Below are 16,501 nucleotides of genomic sequence, written 5' to 3' on the forward strand. Positions count from 1 at the left end.
CTAGTACTACGAAAAAGATGCGTTTAAACATGGCTATATATACTCGTAGAGTAAAAGGATATTTTGTAATCGTTGAAACGTATGTAACAAGCAAAGGAAATCGTTTTCGACCTTATAGGTATATACTCTTGATAAGGATCAATAGCCGACTCGATTTAGCCATATCCGTTTTTGGGATTCGACATGCAGATTCTAGTTATTCTTACGCAGCGCAAGTTTATTTCAAAACTTGAATACGCCTGCAAAACACGAGAGTTAGTCATGTCATTCTCAGAAAGGACAGAGGTAGAGGGCTGTGTTTGTGTGTTACGGTTATATCAATCGGTAGACAAAAAAAAACGAGGTATTACTTATTTTGACGTCACTGCATATTTGAAGAACGAAGTTTGTCGACAGCGGTTTTATAATGTTCGTGTGCTCTCTGCCGCTGTTCTGCATCAGAAAGGGTCGCTGTTGCGGAGGTGCTGCTCCCTTTTTGTTTGTAGTGTTGTCAAAGCACGTAATTGTTTTCTGGGTGAATATTTATTTTCAGCTGAATGCCGGGTGTCAGGGAACCTGACTACACCGTTGCCCTTTGGTTTTTTTTTTGTTTTTTTTTAATATCCCCAAAATTGCAGTTTTATTGTTTGAAGACTACTTCATTCGGAATCAGTTTGCGCAATGGGCCGATCAAAGACAAGCATTTTCCACATCGGTGGTTACGTCGATAAGCAGAATAGCTTGTCGAATCTAATGCACGCGCAACAAGTGACTGTTTGTTGGTAGGCTTTTGTTTCCCTCGAATCAAAGATCTTTTTTTAGAACTATTTTTAAACGCATTTTTTTTGTGGGCCGCTCTTTATTATTCCCATGTTAGTTTTAGTTCTGTAAACAGTTCAAACATAAAAAAACATTAAAAAATTATGGCCTGATAGGAGCTGTTTAGAGATTATCAGATAAAAAATCAAATAACAAAAACAAACTTATTATATACATAGTATAATAAAAAAGTGACAGTTCTGTAAAATTCGAAACATTTTTTTAGTCTAAACTAAGATTAATAACACTAGATTGCAAAATTTGTCAAAGAATTTACTTCAGAGATAAAAGTTTTGTGCGTAAAAAAAATTATTGTTTTGAAAGTTATAGACCACCGGTTGCTCCTAAAGTCTTGGTGGCTTAGGAATTTTAAAATGTAATGGGAAGAAAGGAAAAAAATTGGCCTATGACAGAGAATTCAGTTTGACGAGATATAAAGATCGGCTGGCCGAAGACATAATTTATTATTTTTATTAACAGCAAATCAAGACTTAAATTCTAGAATACATTTTTTAATTTGTTTACTTACATGATATTTGTTACATTTGGGCTGAACACGACGACAACATAACAACGATTTATTCAACACATCCCTATTATTGCATGATTTTAACAACTAATTAATTTAACTAACGGCAGAAAAACAAATCGCTGGTTATTAATCCATTTCTAGCAAGTAATGGGAATAATAACACATTCATTGGCAATAACTACAAAAAGAAACTGCGACGGCAAACCATCAGTGACCCATACGGACATATCCAATGGCAGCCATACGTTTATTCTGCCGACAATTGTGACGTTTCAAAAAAAAGCGAAGACTACCGTTCAGAAGGCGTTAGGGTTAACAGAGATAGTTCCAAGTTCCAAGCAACATCAGCAGAGCATATGCAAATCAACAACACCGCAAAAACTAGTTGTACAAAGGCCAAACATTATAAACGACTCCTAATACCTAATGACATACAGCTCCAAAAGTCTCAATTAGGCTCGTTAACCGCCATCGATAATTTGCCGTCCGAGATTGCTTCAATCCTCCCGATAGGTTCTTCGTCTAATGGGACCCTCGATTGTCTAGCCGTACGACGACCCATACGACTACCATTGCGAAAACATCACACCTTCCATTTTCAAAGCACACAGACAGTAAAAGGCAAGCTACAACAGTGGCGGGAGCAAACGCAAATTCAGCTGCGAGAACGGAAGAAGTTCGAGCAGGAGACGAGGGCTTCGGTGTTGCGTCCTCTGGATTTAATTGAACAGCACGCCTTCAAGCCGATTTCACTTACGCCTACCATAGCAGATTCGGAAGAGCAAAAGCCAAGGAATGAGAGTCAAATTGATCACCTGGAATTACAACCTGAATGCGGACATAATGTTACAGAGGCAGACGATGATGAAGACCTTGGCTACAGTTTTTGCGAAGAAGAATCCATGGTAGACATCGATAACTATCCCACCACGGACAATCTTAATACTGCCCCAACCAACGGCTCCAGTACATCGAAAGCTATAGAAAACGCAACTGCAGGTGCTCTTGAATACTTTAAGTCACAAAGCTGTTGTGAAGTACACATTTAAATATAAAATAAATTCGAAAGCCTAAGTGAAGTAAACAAGGTATTTTGTAATAAATAGTAAATAAATTTTAATATTACATATTTTTACCTTAAGATACCTAAAATTGTCAATAAAAGTAATAATAAATATATAAATAGTATTAGTTTCATACTTTTAAATTGCTTTTGTGCAAAAAAACATTTTTTTATACAATTACATTATTTCAAACTGATATTTTCAAGGGACCGTAAATTGTTGCAGTTTTTATAAAAGAAATTTATTTTTCAAAGATTTTTTTTCAGCTTCAGTCAGAGCTCGCAAATAACAGTTGGCCGGTTTTTTTTACGTTCTACGCACGCACATAACCGAAAACCAAAAAAGAATCTAGCTTAGTCAAGCCGAAGCTTATATATCCTTTGAGTTATTCCAAAAATTTAATTTTCTTTTTAACGACAATATTCCAATTTTTCTGGCTTTATGAAGATATAATGATTTACCTCTTAATTATTCGATCGTTCCTATGGCAGCTAAATGACATCGTTGTCCGATTTTAATAAAAACTATTTAGACAAATTAGCGAAGTTCTAATATTTTCCTATATTTTTCAGTTTTTTCCTATGGGAGCTTTATGATAAGTCGTCCGATTTTAATCAAATTTAAGCCGTAGTTCTAACTTTACAACTAAGATCGAAAGTATGAAGTCGTTGTCCGATTTTAATAAAATTAATACAATGTTTAAAAGAACTAAAATAAATTGAAAATAAAAATGATACATTTTAAAATATTTATTCGATTGTGTACATGGAAGCCCAATGCCATAGTCGCCCGATTTAATGGAATTTAAAACTTAATTCTGAAATAGTAAACCAATTCTGTATGTCAAAGAACAAAAAAAAAACAGCAAAGTTATAATTTTTGTTCGTAAATTTTTGATTGTTCCTATTGGTGCTATCTGCTATAGGCTTCCGATCCAGCTTGTTCCGACTTATGTATTACCTGCAATTGAAAAAATAAGAGATTTGGGAAGGGTATAAAAATAAGTTTTGTTTGCTCTTGTTATAAACAGAACTATCTGTCATTATACTCTTTCAGAGAGTATTACATTTTCAGTCAAAAGTCTGTAAACTAGTGAAGGGGAGATTTCCGACCCTTTAAAGTATATATATTCTTGATCACCATCACTAGGATCTATCTGCATTAAAATTACACAAAATTTGTAACCATAAAATTAAGAAAAATATTTGGTGAACTTATAAAAAAGGTTTAAAAAAAAACAAGAAAGAAAGCAAAATTCGGCAAGCCGAAGTTCATATACCCTTGCAGCTATTGCAAAAATTAAATATTCTTTAAAACATTATAATTATGATTGACTTGCGTGTATGTTTACTTTGAAGCTATTTGAAGCTTATTTGGTAGTTAAATTAAAAAAAAATGTTTTGGATTATGTTTATTGTTCCATGGGAGCTTTAAGTTATAGTCGTCCGATTTTGATGAAATTTAAACCGTAATTCTGATATATTTAACCATTACTATATATCGAAAAAACTTAAAAAAGAAATTAAAAAACACCAAAGTTATAATTTTTATACCCTTGCAGATGGTGTTATAATTTCAGTCAGAAGTTTGCAACGCAGTGAAGGAAACATTTCCGACCCTATAAAGTATATATATTCTTGATCAGCATCACTAGCAGTAGTCGAGTCACTATCTGCATGAAACTTTCCCAAAAGTTGTCTTTCTATCGCAGGTAGTATATAAGTCGGAACGAGCCGGGTCGGACGACTATAGCATGTAGCTTGGATAGGAACAACCGGCTTGCCGAAGTTTGCTTTCTTTCTTGTTTTATTTATTTTTTCAATTGTTCCTATGGCAGCTATATGCTAAAGTCAGCCGATTTTGATAATTTAAGCATTACTATATCTCGAAGAACTAAAAAAAAAATTAAAAAACGCCAAAGTTATTATTTTTTTTGTATTTATTTTTCCGATTGTTCCTATGGGAGCAATATGCTCGATCCGACTTATATACTACCTAATCTACAACAGAAAAAATTATTAGTCAACAAATAAATTATATTTACAAAAACTTTTATCTCGACCTCGACTTTAACTCGCACCGCTCGCACCATAGAGCAATGCTCTAATCCACTCGACAAAGCATGCTTCCTAAAACGCGAGTCCTAATGAACGTAAAAGAATTCTCAACCAATAAGAGGTCATACAAAGTAAATGTTCTTCTATGTAAGCGATTTTTTACAAAGGTTTTTGAAATTAATTTTTAAAAATTTATTTTAACTAGTTAACAAGAAAGAAAGCAAACTTCGGCAAGCCGAAGTTCATATACCCTTGCAGCTATCGCAAGAATTAAATATTTTTGAAAACATTAAAATTATAATTTACTTGCGTATATGTTTAAAAACATTGAAGCTATGACGATTTGCAGCTTAATTATTTGATTGTTCTTTTATATATTTTTATTATTTGTATGGGAGCTATATGATATAGTCGTCCGATTTTGATGAAATTTAAACCTTAATTCTAAAATATTTAACCATTGCTATATGTCGAAGAACTAAAAAAAAAATTAAAAAACAGCAAAGTTATAATTTTTTTCAATTATTTTTCCGATTGTTCCTATGGGAGCTATATGCTATAGTCGTCCGATTTTGATGAAATTTTAACCATAGTTCTGAAATATTTACCCATTGCTATATGTCGAAGAACTAAACAGAAAATTAAAAAACAGCAAAGTTAAAATTTTTTTCAATTATTTTTCCGATTGTTCCTATGGGAGCTATATGCTATAGTCGTCCGATTTTGATGAAATTTTAACCATAATTCTGAAATATTTAACCATTGCTTTATGTCGAAGAACAAAACAAAAAATTAAAAAACAGCAAAGTTATAATTTTTTTTCAATTATTTTTCCGATTGTTCCTATGGGAGCTATATGCTATAGTCGTCCGATTTTGATGAAATTTAAACCATAATTCTGAAATATTTAACCATTGCTATATGTCGAAGAACTAAACAAAAAATTAAAAAACAGCAAAGTTATAATTTTTTTTCAATTATTTTTCCGATTGTTCCTATGGGAGCTATATGCTATAGTCGTCCGATCCGGCTCGTTCCGACTTATACTACTTATACTACCTGCAATAGAAAGACATCTTTTGGAAAAGTTTCATGCAGATAGCTTTAAAACTGAGAGACTAGTTCGCATATAAACGGACGGACAGACGGACGGACAGACGGACATGGCTAGATCGACTCTACTAGTGATGCTGATCAAGAATATATATACTTTATAGGGTCGGAAACGTCTCCTTCACTGCGTTGCAAACTTCTGACTGAAATTATAATACCCTCTGCAATGGTATAATAATTTGACAGTTCAGAATTACGATTTTAGTTTTATTAAAATCGGAAATCGATATTATATTGCTGCCATAGAAACTAACAAATAAATGAGCTGCAAATCATCATAGCTTCAATGTTTTTAAACATATACGCAAGTCAATCATAATTTTAATGTTTTAAAGAATATTTAATTTTAGCAATAGCTGTAAGGGTATATGAACTTCCTATCTTGATTCTAATTGATTCTGAAATATTATTTGAAGACCAAAGACTATGATAAGTTTAACGAAAGAATACCAAAAGAATAAAATTGTTACATCTTTAACTTATAAAAAACATTAAATTTTGTGTTAAGGTGTACAATTTTCTATATCCCCTTGTTTTATAGTTATAGGTTGTACCGCTGTGAAGCAGACATTTTTTCTTTTCTGTCCATCGGTCCGTTTGTATGATTGCTTTTGCGCATTCAAGTCTGTTAAAACAACTTGGGTGATACTTTTCCAAAATTTTGCTTTTTACTGCAGGTGGCATATACGTGGTGGTAGGAAAAAATGACAAACAATTGTAAAAACCGCCTTAGATATTTTCTAAAATATACTCGAGGTATAGTAGTTATTACGATTTCAAAACTAAATTTTTATTATATATACAAATCTAAAATCTTTACAATAAAAAAGACATGAGATGTAACTTCATTTTTTTTCGTTTTACTGAATAATTTATTTTTATAATAAATGGTATGGTATTCTTTGTCTTTCCAAAGGTCCAATTCTCTTTTGTTTGACTACTAAAAAACAGTATGAAACACTTCGCTAATTTTTAATCAATATAGTTTTGTTGTCCTACACACTTAAATAGAAAATAAATTCTTATGAAAAAAATATCTTAGGTTATTTTTAATTTTTTACATAAAAACTTGTAAAAGTATAAAATATCCAGATTAAGATTCGTCGAAAAGATAAAATGGAATAAATAATAAAATACTACAATTTAAAATAAACTCATTTGGCGGCACTCATGCTTATATTTAGGATCACATAATAAATTAAATTTACTTATCATTTTCAAAAATGTTCTTTACTTAACCTAAATTAAATCAATTTTAATTTTTTAGCATCTTTCCGACTTTGAGGATCCTTACAAAAGCAGCAATACCTATATATTCTAAGTTCTTATTTGAATAAATGTCCCATAACAAAGAGTGTATATTGTCCCAGTAGAAAAAGGTAAATTTAAAATTTTTGTTTTATTGTTGCCAAATATTAAATTTAAATTTAGATTCTTCACTAAAATATATTAAATTGCTTTTACATATGCGAGCACAGCCCGAACTTATTTATTATCAAAGTAATTCAATATGAATCGCAAATTGTTAGTCATACGCATGAAAGGAGTTATACATACCAATATTACCATGCGTAGTCCAAGTACACCCTTATTAAAACTAACTAACATTTATTATTTCCCATATTCGTAAAACAGCCATTAAATACTGAAAGTTTTGATGATGAATTCATTTATGCTGATCTCGAGAGTCAACATTACGGACCTATAAATTACAAGGCGGCTTCAATTTACTCCCAGGTAAAAAAAAACAAAAAGACGGGCGCTCTAGATGAGCTTAAATAAAAAGCTTTTGCAGTGCATTTTTAAATAAATATGTATGGTATTAATTGTATCATATTTTAATTTTATTATGATTTAAAAAAAGGATGTGCTTAAAACCAATAAAACCAAAATTGATTGTTCAATAATTTTAAAAAAACTCATGAGTTTTACTCACATAAAATACACATATGTTACTATTAAAGAAATAATTTACATTAAATCCTAGAATTCTTTCTTCTTCACCTGTTCTTAACAATAAATGCAACTCGTCGCAGAGAATATTTTTTTCCTTTTCTCATCGCATATTTATTTACATGTATAATTAACAATGTAATCATTTTTATTATTCTATTCAATGGTTTTTACAATTATAAATAACTGAAAAAAATTAAAATAAATTGAACAGAGTGTCCAGAGTGTAATTACCAAAACAAAAGAAGTTTATATAACAATAAAAGATAGCAATATACTAACTATTTGTAAAACAAAAAATAAATATTTTTTCCAAAACTTCTCCCAGAAAAATATGGTTGTCAATTTTTTTGTATTATGTTAAAGGTTTTGTTATTAGACTTAATAGACATGGTAAGATCAAGCAAGAGAAGGTAAGATTGTCACAAGACTGATGGGTTCTATATATGCACATAGGCCGTATTTGACTTAAAGAACGACTGACATACAACTTAATACATATGAACATTACATAAAGACAAAACTTTGGACAGATTATTTACATATAAAGTGAACTGTAACGGCCCTAATACAGATCCCTGTGGTACACTGCGAGTAGCCATTCGAATCTCTGAGCTATTTTCCCCCACCAAAACAGTCCTATTCGGCGTGAAATTGTATAATAGTAGACTTTAGCAAGGCATTTGACACCGTTAGCATTGCAATTTTGTCGACCCTTTACTATCTTGACGACCGCGGTACACTCATAGAAATTTCTTCTTAAGATCTAGTAAAATCGCCCTTGAATTTTCGCCAAAGGCAAGTCGGCTTCATTTGAAGAAAATTTCTTTCTTAAATTAATGGTGGTTCCTTTGTTAAACCAAAAAATAAAATTTCTCAAGTCTAGAAATATTATTTCTTAAATCAAGAAAAAATATTTCTTAAATCAAGAAAAACAAGAAAGGAAGCAAACTTCGGCAAGCCGAAGTTCATATACCCTTGCAGCTATTGCAAGAATTAACAATTTTTGAAAACATTAAAATTATGATTTACTTGCGTATATGTTCAAAAACATTGAAGCTATGATGACTTGCAGCTTAATTATTAGATAGTTATTTTATATATTTATATTATTTCTATGGGAGCTATATGATATAGTCGTCCGATTTGGATGAAATTTAAACCGTAATTCTGAAATATTTAACCATTACTATATGTCGAAGAACTAATAAAAAAAATTAAAAAACAGCAAAGTTATAATTTTTTTTTGTATTTTTTCCCGATTCTTCCTATGGGAGCTATATGATATAGTCGTCTGATTTTGATGAAATTTAAACCGTAATTCTGAAATATTTAACCATTACTATATGTCGAAGAAATAAAAAAAAATAAAAAACAGCAAATTAAAATTTTTTTATTTATTTTTTCGATTGTTCCTCGTTCCGACTTATATACTACCTGCAATAGAAGGACAACTTTTGGGAAAGTTTCATGCAGATAGCTTTAAAACTGAGAGACTAGTTTGCGTGGAAACGGACGACACACGGACAGACGGACGGACAGACGGACATGGCTAGATCGACTCTCCTAGTGATGCTGATCAGGAATATATATACTTTATAGGGTCGGAGATGTCTCGTTCACTGCGTTGCAAACTTCTGACTGAAATTATAATACCCTCTGCAAGGGTATAAATATTTCTTAAAATTAGAAAAAATATTTCTTGAAACAAGAAAAATATCAAAATAATTATATATTTTCAAATTGGTTTAGAATCTGATAATATATATTCAGAAACTGTTTAATTTTATGTATTAGCAATAAAAAGTTGTTATCATTTTAAATAATTTCCTCGAGTTTTTTGTCTGCCTTAACGTAGCTAAGCACTTTAGGATACGTGTGTGATTTCTCTTTTTCATCGAATACAAACAAAAAAAGAATCTGGAGATGGGAGTTTCGAACTCGTGCTGCTCAGATTTACTGCTCAGATATCTGGTCAGGCAACTTAGCCGCTAGGCTACCATTAATCGGCTCAGTAAAATGCTGCTTTTCTATATTTGAGGGATACTTCTTTCTTGATCTCAAAGGCGATTTCTCCTTTAAAAACCTAATGAATGACTTTGCTGAGCCGAACGCCCTTTAAGCTTTCGGCAAAGTCATCCGACTGACATCGTTGACTTCGTATTTTACCGTTCTTTTTCTTTCGAACTGCTTTTTGGTAATATTTTTCTAAGAGTGTTGTGCAGCTTCTTTTTAGCGGAAGCAAGATAGCGTATTCTCTAATAAATTATTATTGATCAAGATACTATTTATTTGTGTGGCCATTAGCTTCTCTAAAATCTTTGACAGCTAAGAGAGGATTGAGATGGTTCTATATTCATCATTGGCTTTGAAAATTGACATGGTTTTTGCAGTTTTCCAGGAGTTGGGAAAAGTAGACGTGGTTATTGCTGTATTAAACAAATGGGTGATGAAGCTTAAAAGTATTTTTATGAATTTTGGATTCATATCACCCAGACCAGTGGCATTCGATTTAGTTTTTAACATTGCTTCTTAAACATCGCATTGGCTTACACAAGTAAATTTAAAACAATTAACATTACCTACTAAACCTCAGTGGTCAAATATGAATTAAAACTACATTCAGGTACATTAGCTTACGGCTTAAAAATCCTCTTTTTATACCCTTGCAGAGGGTATTATAATTTCAGTCAGAAGTTTGCAACGCAGTGAAGGAGACATTTCCGACCCTATAAAGTGTATATATTCTTGATCAGCAGCACTAGGAGAGTCGATCTAGCCATGTCCGTCTGTCCATTTGTCCGTCTGTCCGTCCGTCTGTCTTTCCGTCTGTCCGTCCGTTTCTACGCAAACTAGTCTCTCAGTTTTAAAGCTATCTGCATGAAACTCTTCAAAAAGTTGTCTCTCTATTGCAGGTAGTATATAAGTCGGATATAGCTCCCATGGGAACAATCGAAAAAAAAAATATAAAGAAAATTATAACTTTGCTGTTTTTTAATTTTTTTTTTTCGACAAACAGAAACGGTTAAATATTTCAGAATTACGGTTTTAATTTCATCAAAATCGGACAACTATATCATGTAGCTCTCATAGAAATAATATAAATATATAAAATAACTATCTAATAATTGAGCTGCAAATCATCATATCTTTCAACCAGCAATGGTTAATTATTTATTTTATTATTTAAATTTCATCAAAATCGGACGACTATATCATATAGCTCCCATAGGAACAACCGGAAAAAAATATACAAAAAAAATTATAACTTTGCTGTTTTTTAATTTTTTTTTAATAGTTTTTCGACAAACAGCAACGGTTAAATATTTCAGAATTACGGTTTAAATTTCATCAAAATCGGACAACTATATCATATAGCTCTCATAGAAATAATATAAATACATAAAATAACTATCTAATAATTGAGCTGCAAATCATCATAGCTTCAATGTTTTTAAACACATACACAAGTAAATCATAATTTTAATGTTTTCAAATATATTTAATTCTTGCAATAGCTGCAAGGGTATATGAACTTCGGCTTGCCGAATTTAGCTTCCTTTCTTGTTTTATTATATTTCAGCTTATTAACACGCGCTTTTTTAGCCTTAAACAGTTCGTATAGATAGACAGTCTTACACCGTAACTTCTTAACTTGTTTTTCAATAATAGATTGAGATTGAATCGAAGGGCAATCCAAAATGTTCCAATCCCAGTGACAGTAGTCGTAGCTCAGCATATCATAGTCAATAGTCTTTATATTTAAAGGTTTGCTCGGTGCGGCCAATTTAAACGTTGTAAGTAAAGAAGATAGGTTCATGTTTTGAAAATTTCGGCACAGCAATTTGGTCATACAGTAGTACTTTGTCAATATCATCTACCTAACAACATCTAGCAATGTATTCACTGTACTGGTGTAATACAGAATTAAAAATTTGTACTCCTAGAGATTCCATATCGTCCCTTAAATTTAATTCGTCCAGAATATTACTGTTTAAATCGCCTGTCATAATAAAGTCACTATATGTATGCGATAGGCTTGCTATTAAATTGATTAACTTGACCTACTATTTCTAACAATAATTAGTTCAACAAAAATATACTCAGCAGAATCACCAGATGATTGCTTGCTTACTACAGTGCATTACATTTTTGAATTGACATATGTTGCCACTCCTCCTGCATGCCCAACACTATCCGAGCGATAAAGATTATATCCGGAACATTCATATAACGTACTACTTCAGGTCGAAACGAACCATGTTTCCGAGACGCATATAATTTGTTAGCGTACAACTGAGTCGCTAAGCTGATAACGACGCAAACAGACAGCGCTAGCTCTGCCTGGACTACCTGCAGACCCAGAATCTACTTTTAGTAACTCTATACCGAGAAAATTTGAGAACGAAAAAACCAAGAGCAAATCTGCTTTATCTCAGTATTTTTAGTTCTCACTTTATCGAGAAGAAACGTTTTTAAAATCGAGGATAATTTGTTCTTTTTGTTCCCGATTTCGCTAATCGAGAAGAGAAGATCTCGAACTCGAGAATAACTGATTATAAAGTCGAGAAATTAAATTGTTTGAATTTAAGTTGTTGAAGCCCCAGCGATAATTGCACAGTAAGTAAATATTTGATTAAATGAAAATTAAATATATAATTAGTATTATTTACATGTAGAAATAATACTTTATATAATAATTTTATTTTAGTAGCAGCAAGTGTGATTGTATTAATTTATTTGTGTACAAAAAAATGTGTTTCAAATCTTTAAATTTATTATTTAACACGTACTTAAGTAAAACGAAGGATTTAACACGGGTTGTGAAATAGCAATTTACCGCAAGTGACGCTTCTGCAGTTCATGTATGTAATATAATTTTCTTCCGGAAATTTTAAGAAAAAAAATATAAATTGTATTATCAAATATTTTATGATGTTAAACCTTTATTGATAAAATTATTAACACAATACACTTTTGTTACTTTCTAATATTTCTCAACCGATCGCGGTCTCGATCAAAACAGGACTGCCTCTCCAATCTTAAATCAAATCCAACGAACCTCGGCCAGGGAATTTTCTTTTTGAACTTCAAAATATGTTTAGATTAAAAGCTTAAGATGAAACTGTCGCATCTAATTGTCAAATTCAATTATGCTGACCGATACAATTTGCAGGACACTGGGAACGCAAAAGGCGCAATTGATTGGGCTTCGAACGGAAGCTGATGCTTACTTTAATTTTGATTTGTTTAACTTAGCTGGGGAACCAAGATCGGACCTCAAAGCCAAGAGCAAAGGCAAAGGCAAATGCAGAGATTGAAATTATTGTTTATAAAATCCATAAGTGGCCTGGTTTCACGGGTTGGATATTTTCATTATTCATTTCATCATTTCATATATTCATTTAATTGAACTCTTAATTCTGTTAAAAAATGTTCTTGGTTAATATATTTTTCAGGTTCTGGCCGATGGTTTTTGGTTACAAATAATATAGCATTTTTGTATTTTATAACAAGTAAAAATATCAAATATATAATGATTAAAATTAATAATATAAAGGTAAGTGATATTTTAGTATTATTGATTCTAATGAAAGGACTTAAGATATTTATATATGAGTATATCATATAGCTCCCATAGAAATAATAAAATTATATAAAATAACTATATAATAATTGAGCTGCAAATCATCATAGCTTCAATGTTTTTAGACATATACGCAAGTAAATCATAATTTTAATGTTTTAAAAAATATTTAATTTTTGCAATAGCTGCAAGGGTATATGAACTTCGGCTTGCCAAAGTTTGCTTACTTTCTTGTTATTACTTTGACTTGTGGAAATTGTTGATGTAATTTAATTTAATTTGGATTTATTTTACTACTAGAAATTTTGAACAAGCGTCAATGCAAGTTATGAAAGTGAGACTTTGCTTTTAATATATGTCAATGTGTAAATTTTCCCCTTCTTTACTTGGGATTGGGGCTTCTCCAATTGGAATTTTAATTGGTTGCCTGTTAAAATGTTTTTTATTGCAAATTTTACAATTTTTAATACATTCTTTTAATTTAGTGAGTAAGTTTGGCCAATATAACAATCTTTCGATTTGTTTGTAATTTTCGTCAAGTTGTACCTGGTTTATAAATGACTTTTGGAGTGTAGCTTTCTATGAAGGAATACCAGCGTTTTTTTTTTATTTTTGGATTTTTATCAGAGATTGCGAAAGATAATGGTTGATGATCGGTTTGAATTTCAATTCCAATCACTCCGTATAAGTAATTTCTTAGATTTTTAAAAGCCCATACTACTACCCATACATTCCGTCTTGATTCTCTCCTTTCTTTGGGATTACCAGAACTGGTGAGTTGTAAGGGCTTCGGCTAGGCCTTATAATTTCTTCTGATAACATTCTACTGGTTTAGCTATTCACAAAGTCGGTGACAGATAAAGCATACGGATATTGTTTCCCGTATATTGGCCTGTCGGGAATAAGATTTATTTCCCCCTTTATGTCTGTTCTAAAAGGAATTTGCATATTTATCTTTGAATGCTCTTTTTCAATACAGTGAACTATTTTTTCTTTAGTCCTTCTAATTGATTTGTACCTATATTATTCATCTGTTGTTTGTCGGATACCTCAACGACGGCGGGCTTGAAATTTTTACATTGCGAACGGTTTTTATTTATTCGATTTTTCTTCGTCGGCACTGTCAGTATTTTTAATTACCAAGATATTTGTATTTTTGTTGACGGATATTTCTACGCCGGCGCTCTCAGGATTTTTATACCCAAGCTTCTTTCACTATTTTCCACAAATAATGAATCTGTGTCTTCGCTAATTCTATCATCAAAATATTTTTTTATAATAAATTCTTTAAACGGAAGAATATTATTTTTTTCTCCGATTTTTATACCCTTGCAGAGGGTATTATAATTTCAGTCAGAAGTTTGCAACGCAGTGAAGGAGACGTTTCCGACCCTATAAAGTATATATATTCTTGATCAGCATCACTAGTAGAGTCGATCTAGCCATGTCCGTCTGTCCGTCTGTCCGTCCGTCCGTTTCTACGCAAACTAGTCTCTCAGTTTTAAAGCTATCTGCATGAAACTTTCCCAAAAGTTGTCTTTCTATTGCAGGTAGTATAAGTCGGAGCGAGACGGATCGGACGACTATAGCATATAGCTCCCATAGGAACAATCGGAAAAATAAATAAAAAAGAATTATAACTTTGCTGTTTTTCATTTTTTTAGTTCTTCGACATATAGTAATGGTTAATTATTTCAGAATAAATAATCATCAAAATCGGACGACTATATCATATAGCTCCCATAGAACAATCGGAAAAAAATGAAAAAAAAATATAACTTAGCTGATTTTTAATTTTTTTCTTAGTTCTTCGAAATAAAGTATTGGGTAATTATTTCAGAACTACGGTTTAAATTTCATCAAAATCGACTATATCACAAAATATATAAAATAACTATCTAAAAATTGAGCTGCAAATCATCATAGCTTCAATGTTTTTCAACATATACGCAAGTAAATCATAATTTTAATCTTTTCAAAAGTATTTAATTTCTGCAAAAGCTGCAAGGGTATATGAACTTCGGCTTGCCGAAGTTTGCTTTCTTTCTTGTTCTTAGTAAATTGATCCAATTAAAAGATCAGATTCTTGTCCTTCTATTTCATAAAATAAATGTCGTGAATACCCATGAACTGTAGTTACCTTTTTATATATTGATAATTCATTTTTATTTTCAAAAATTCCCTTTTGATAAAACAAGCAGTGGTTCCTGTATATATTAAAATGATCTTCATTACAAGAAAGAAAGCAAACTTCGGCAAGTGGAAGTTCATATACCCTTGCAGCTATTTCAAAAAAAAAATTTTGATGACTAATGAATTTAATTCTTTTGTTAGTTCTTCGACCTATAGTATTGGTTGAATATTTCAGAATTACGGTTTGAATTTAATCAAAATCGATCGACTATATCATATAGCTCCCATAAAAACGATCGGAAAAATAAATAAAAAAAATTATAACTTTGTTGTAATTTTTTTTTTTAGTTCTTCGACATATAGTAATGGTTAAATATTTCAAAATTACTGTTCAAATTTTATCAAAATCGGACGACTATAACTTAAAGCTCCCATGGAAACAATAGAAATATTAAAAAAAAAAAATTTTTAATTTAACTTTTTTATTTTGTAATTTTTTTTAGAAATTCTTTATGATTAATTAATAATTAGACAGTTCGGAATTACGCTTTTAGTTTTATTTAAATCGGAAAACGATATCATGTAGCTGCCTTAGGAACAATCAAATATGCAAGTCAATCATAATTTTAATGTTTTCAAGAATATTTAATTTTTGCAATAGCTGCAAGGGTATATGAACTTCGGCTTGCCGAAGTTTGCTTCCTCTCTTGTTTATTTTAATTCAGCAAAGCTATTTATTAAATCTTCCAGATAGTTTCTCGATATTTTTTTTTAATTCGCGAATCTATCTTATTGTTTTTATCAATTACTTTAATTAAAATTTTTAATTTTTTTTTTTTTAATTAATTTTTCACGAAACTGTTCCGAAAGGGTCTTCCTTCTATGAGGTTGTGGGTTGATCTTCCTTCCTTAGTTTACTTGATCGTTGTCGTTCTGATTTTTGCGAGGGAATACCCTTCAGCCCTTCCTTCTTCATTTTATTTATTTTTTATCGTGTTGAGTTTGGCGAAAGATTGCCCTACAGCCCTTCCTTTTTTTATAATTTTTTCGGTTATTATTGGTTGAATTTTTCTGTCTTTATTGTTTCCTTTTTTTCAGCCACTGTATTTTTTCTTTAGTTTTGGTTTTTATTTTGTGTTAATAATTAATCTTTCGGTCCACCTGGGTTCTGGGTTTAAATGGATTATTACATTGATCGATTTCCATTTAATTTTTGAATAACGATCACAGTCCCAATGCTAAGTGTCGTCGATTGCTGATGGAT

At 31.2% G+C, this 16,501-nt stretch overlaps 1 protein-coding gene across 15 annotated transcripts in view; it reads left to right on the forward strand.

Annotated features, from left to right (window-relative positions):
- The window catches only part of LOC108136874 (hemicentin-1), a 160,477-nt gene extending 153,108 nt beyond the window's left edge, over positions 1 to 7,369 (forward strand). For 3 of the 15 annotated variants that reach the window (XM_041708293.1, XM_041708294.1, XM_041708295.1), the window contains one exon: positions 7,200 to 7,369. In XM_041708293.1, the coding sequence (XP_041564227.1) occupies positions 7,200 to 7,346 (147 nt within the window). In that variant the 3' untranslated portion in view covers positions 7,347 to 7,369. Of the gene's footprint in view, positions 1 to 1,437; positions 2,496 to 6,831; positions 6,944 to 7,199 lie in introns of those variants that run through there. The other 12 variants (XM_041708283.1, XM_041708286.1, XM_041708284.1 and 9 more) reach the window with 9 other exon arrangements.
- Positions 7,370 to 16,501: the final 9,132 nt, after the last annotated feature.

This window comes from Drosophila elegans, unplaced genomic scaffold (assembly GCF_018152505.1).
Source record: "Drosophila elegans isolate 14027-0461.03 unplaced genomic scaffold, ASM1815250v1 contig_208, whole genome shotgun sequence".
Taxonomy (NCBI): Eukaryota; Metazoa; Arthropoda; class Insecta; order Diptera; family Drosophilidae; genus Drosophila; species Drosophila elegans.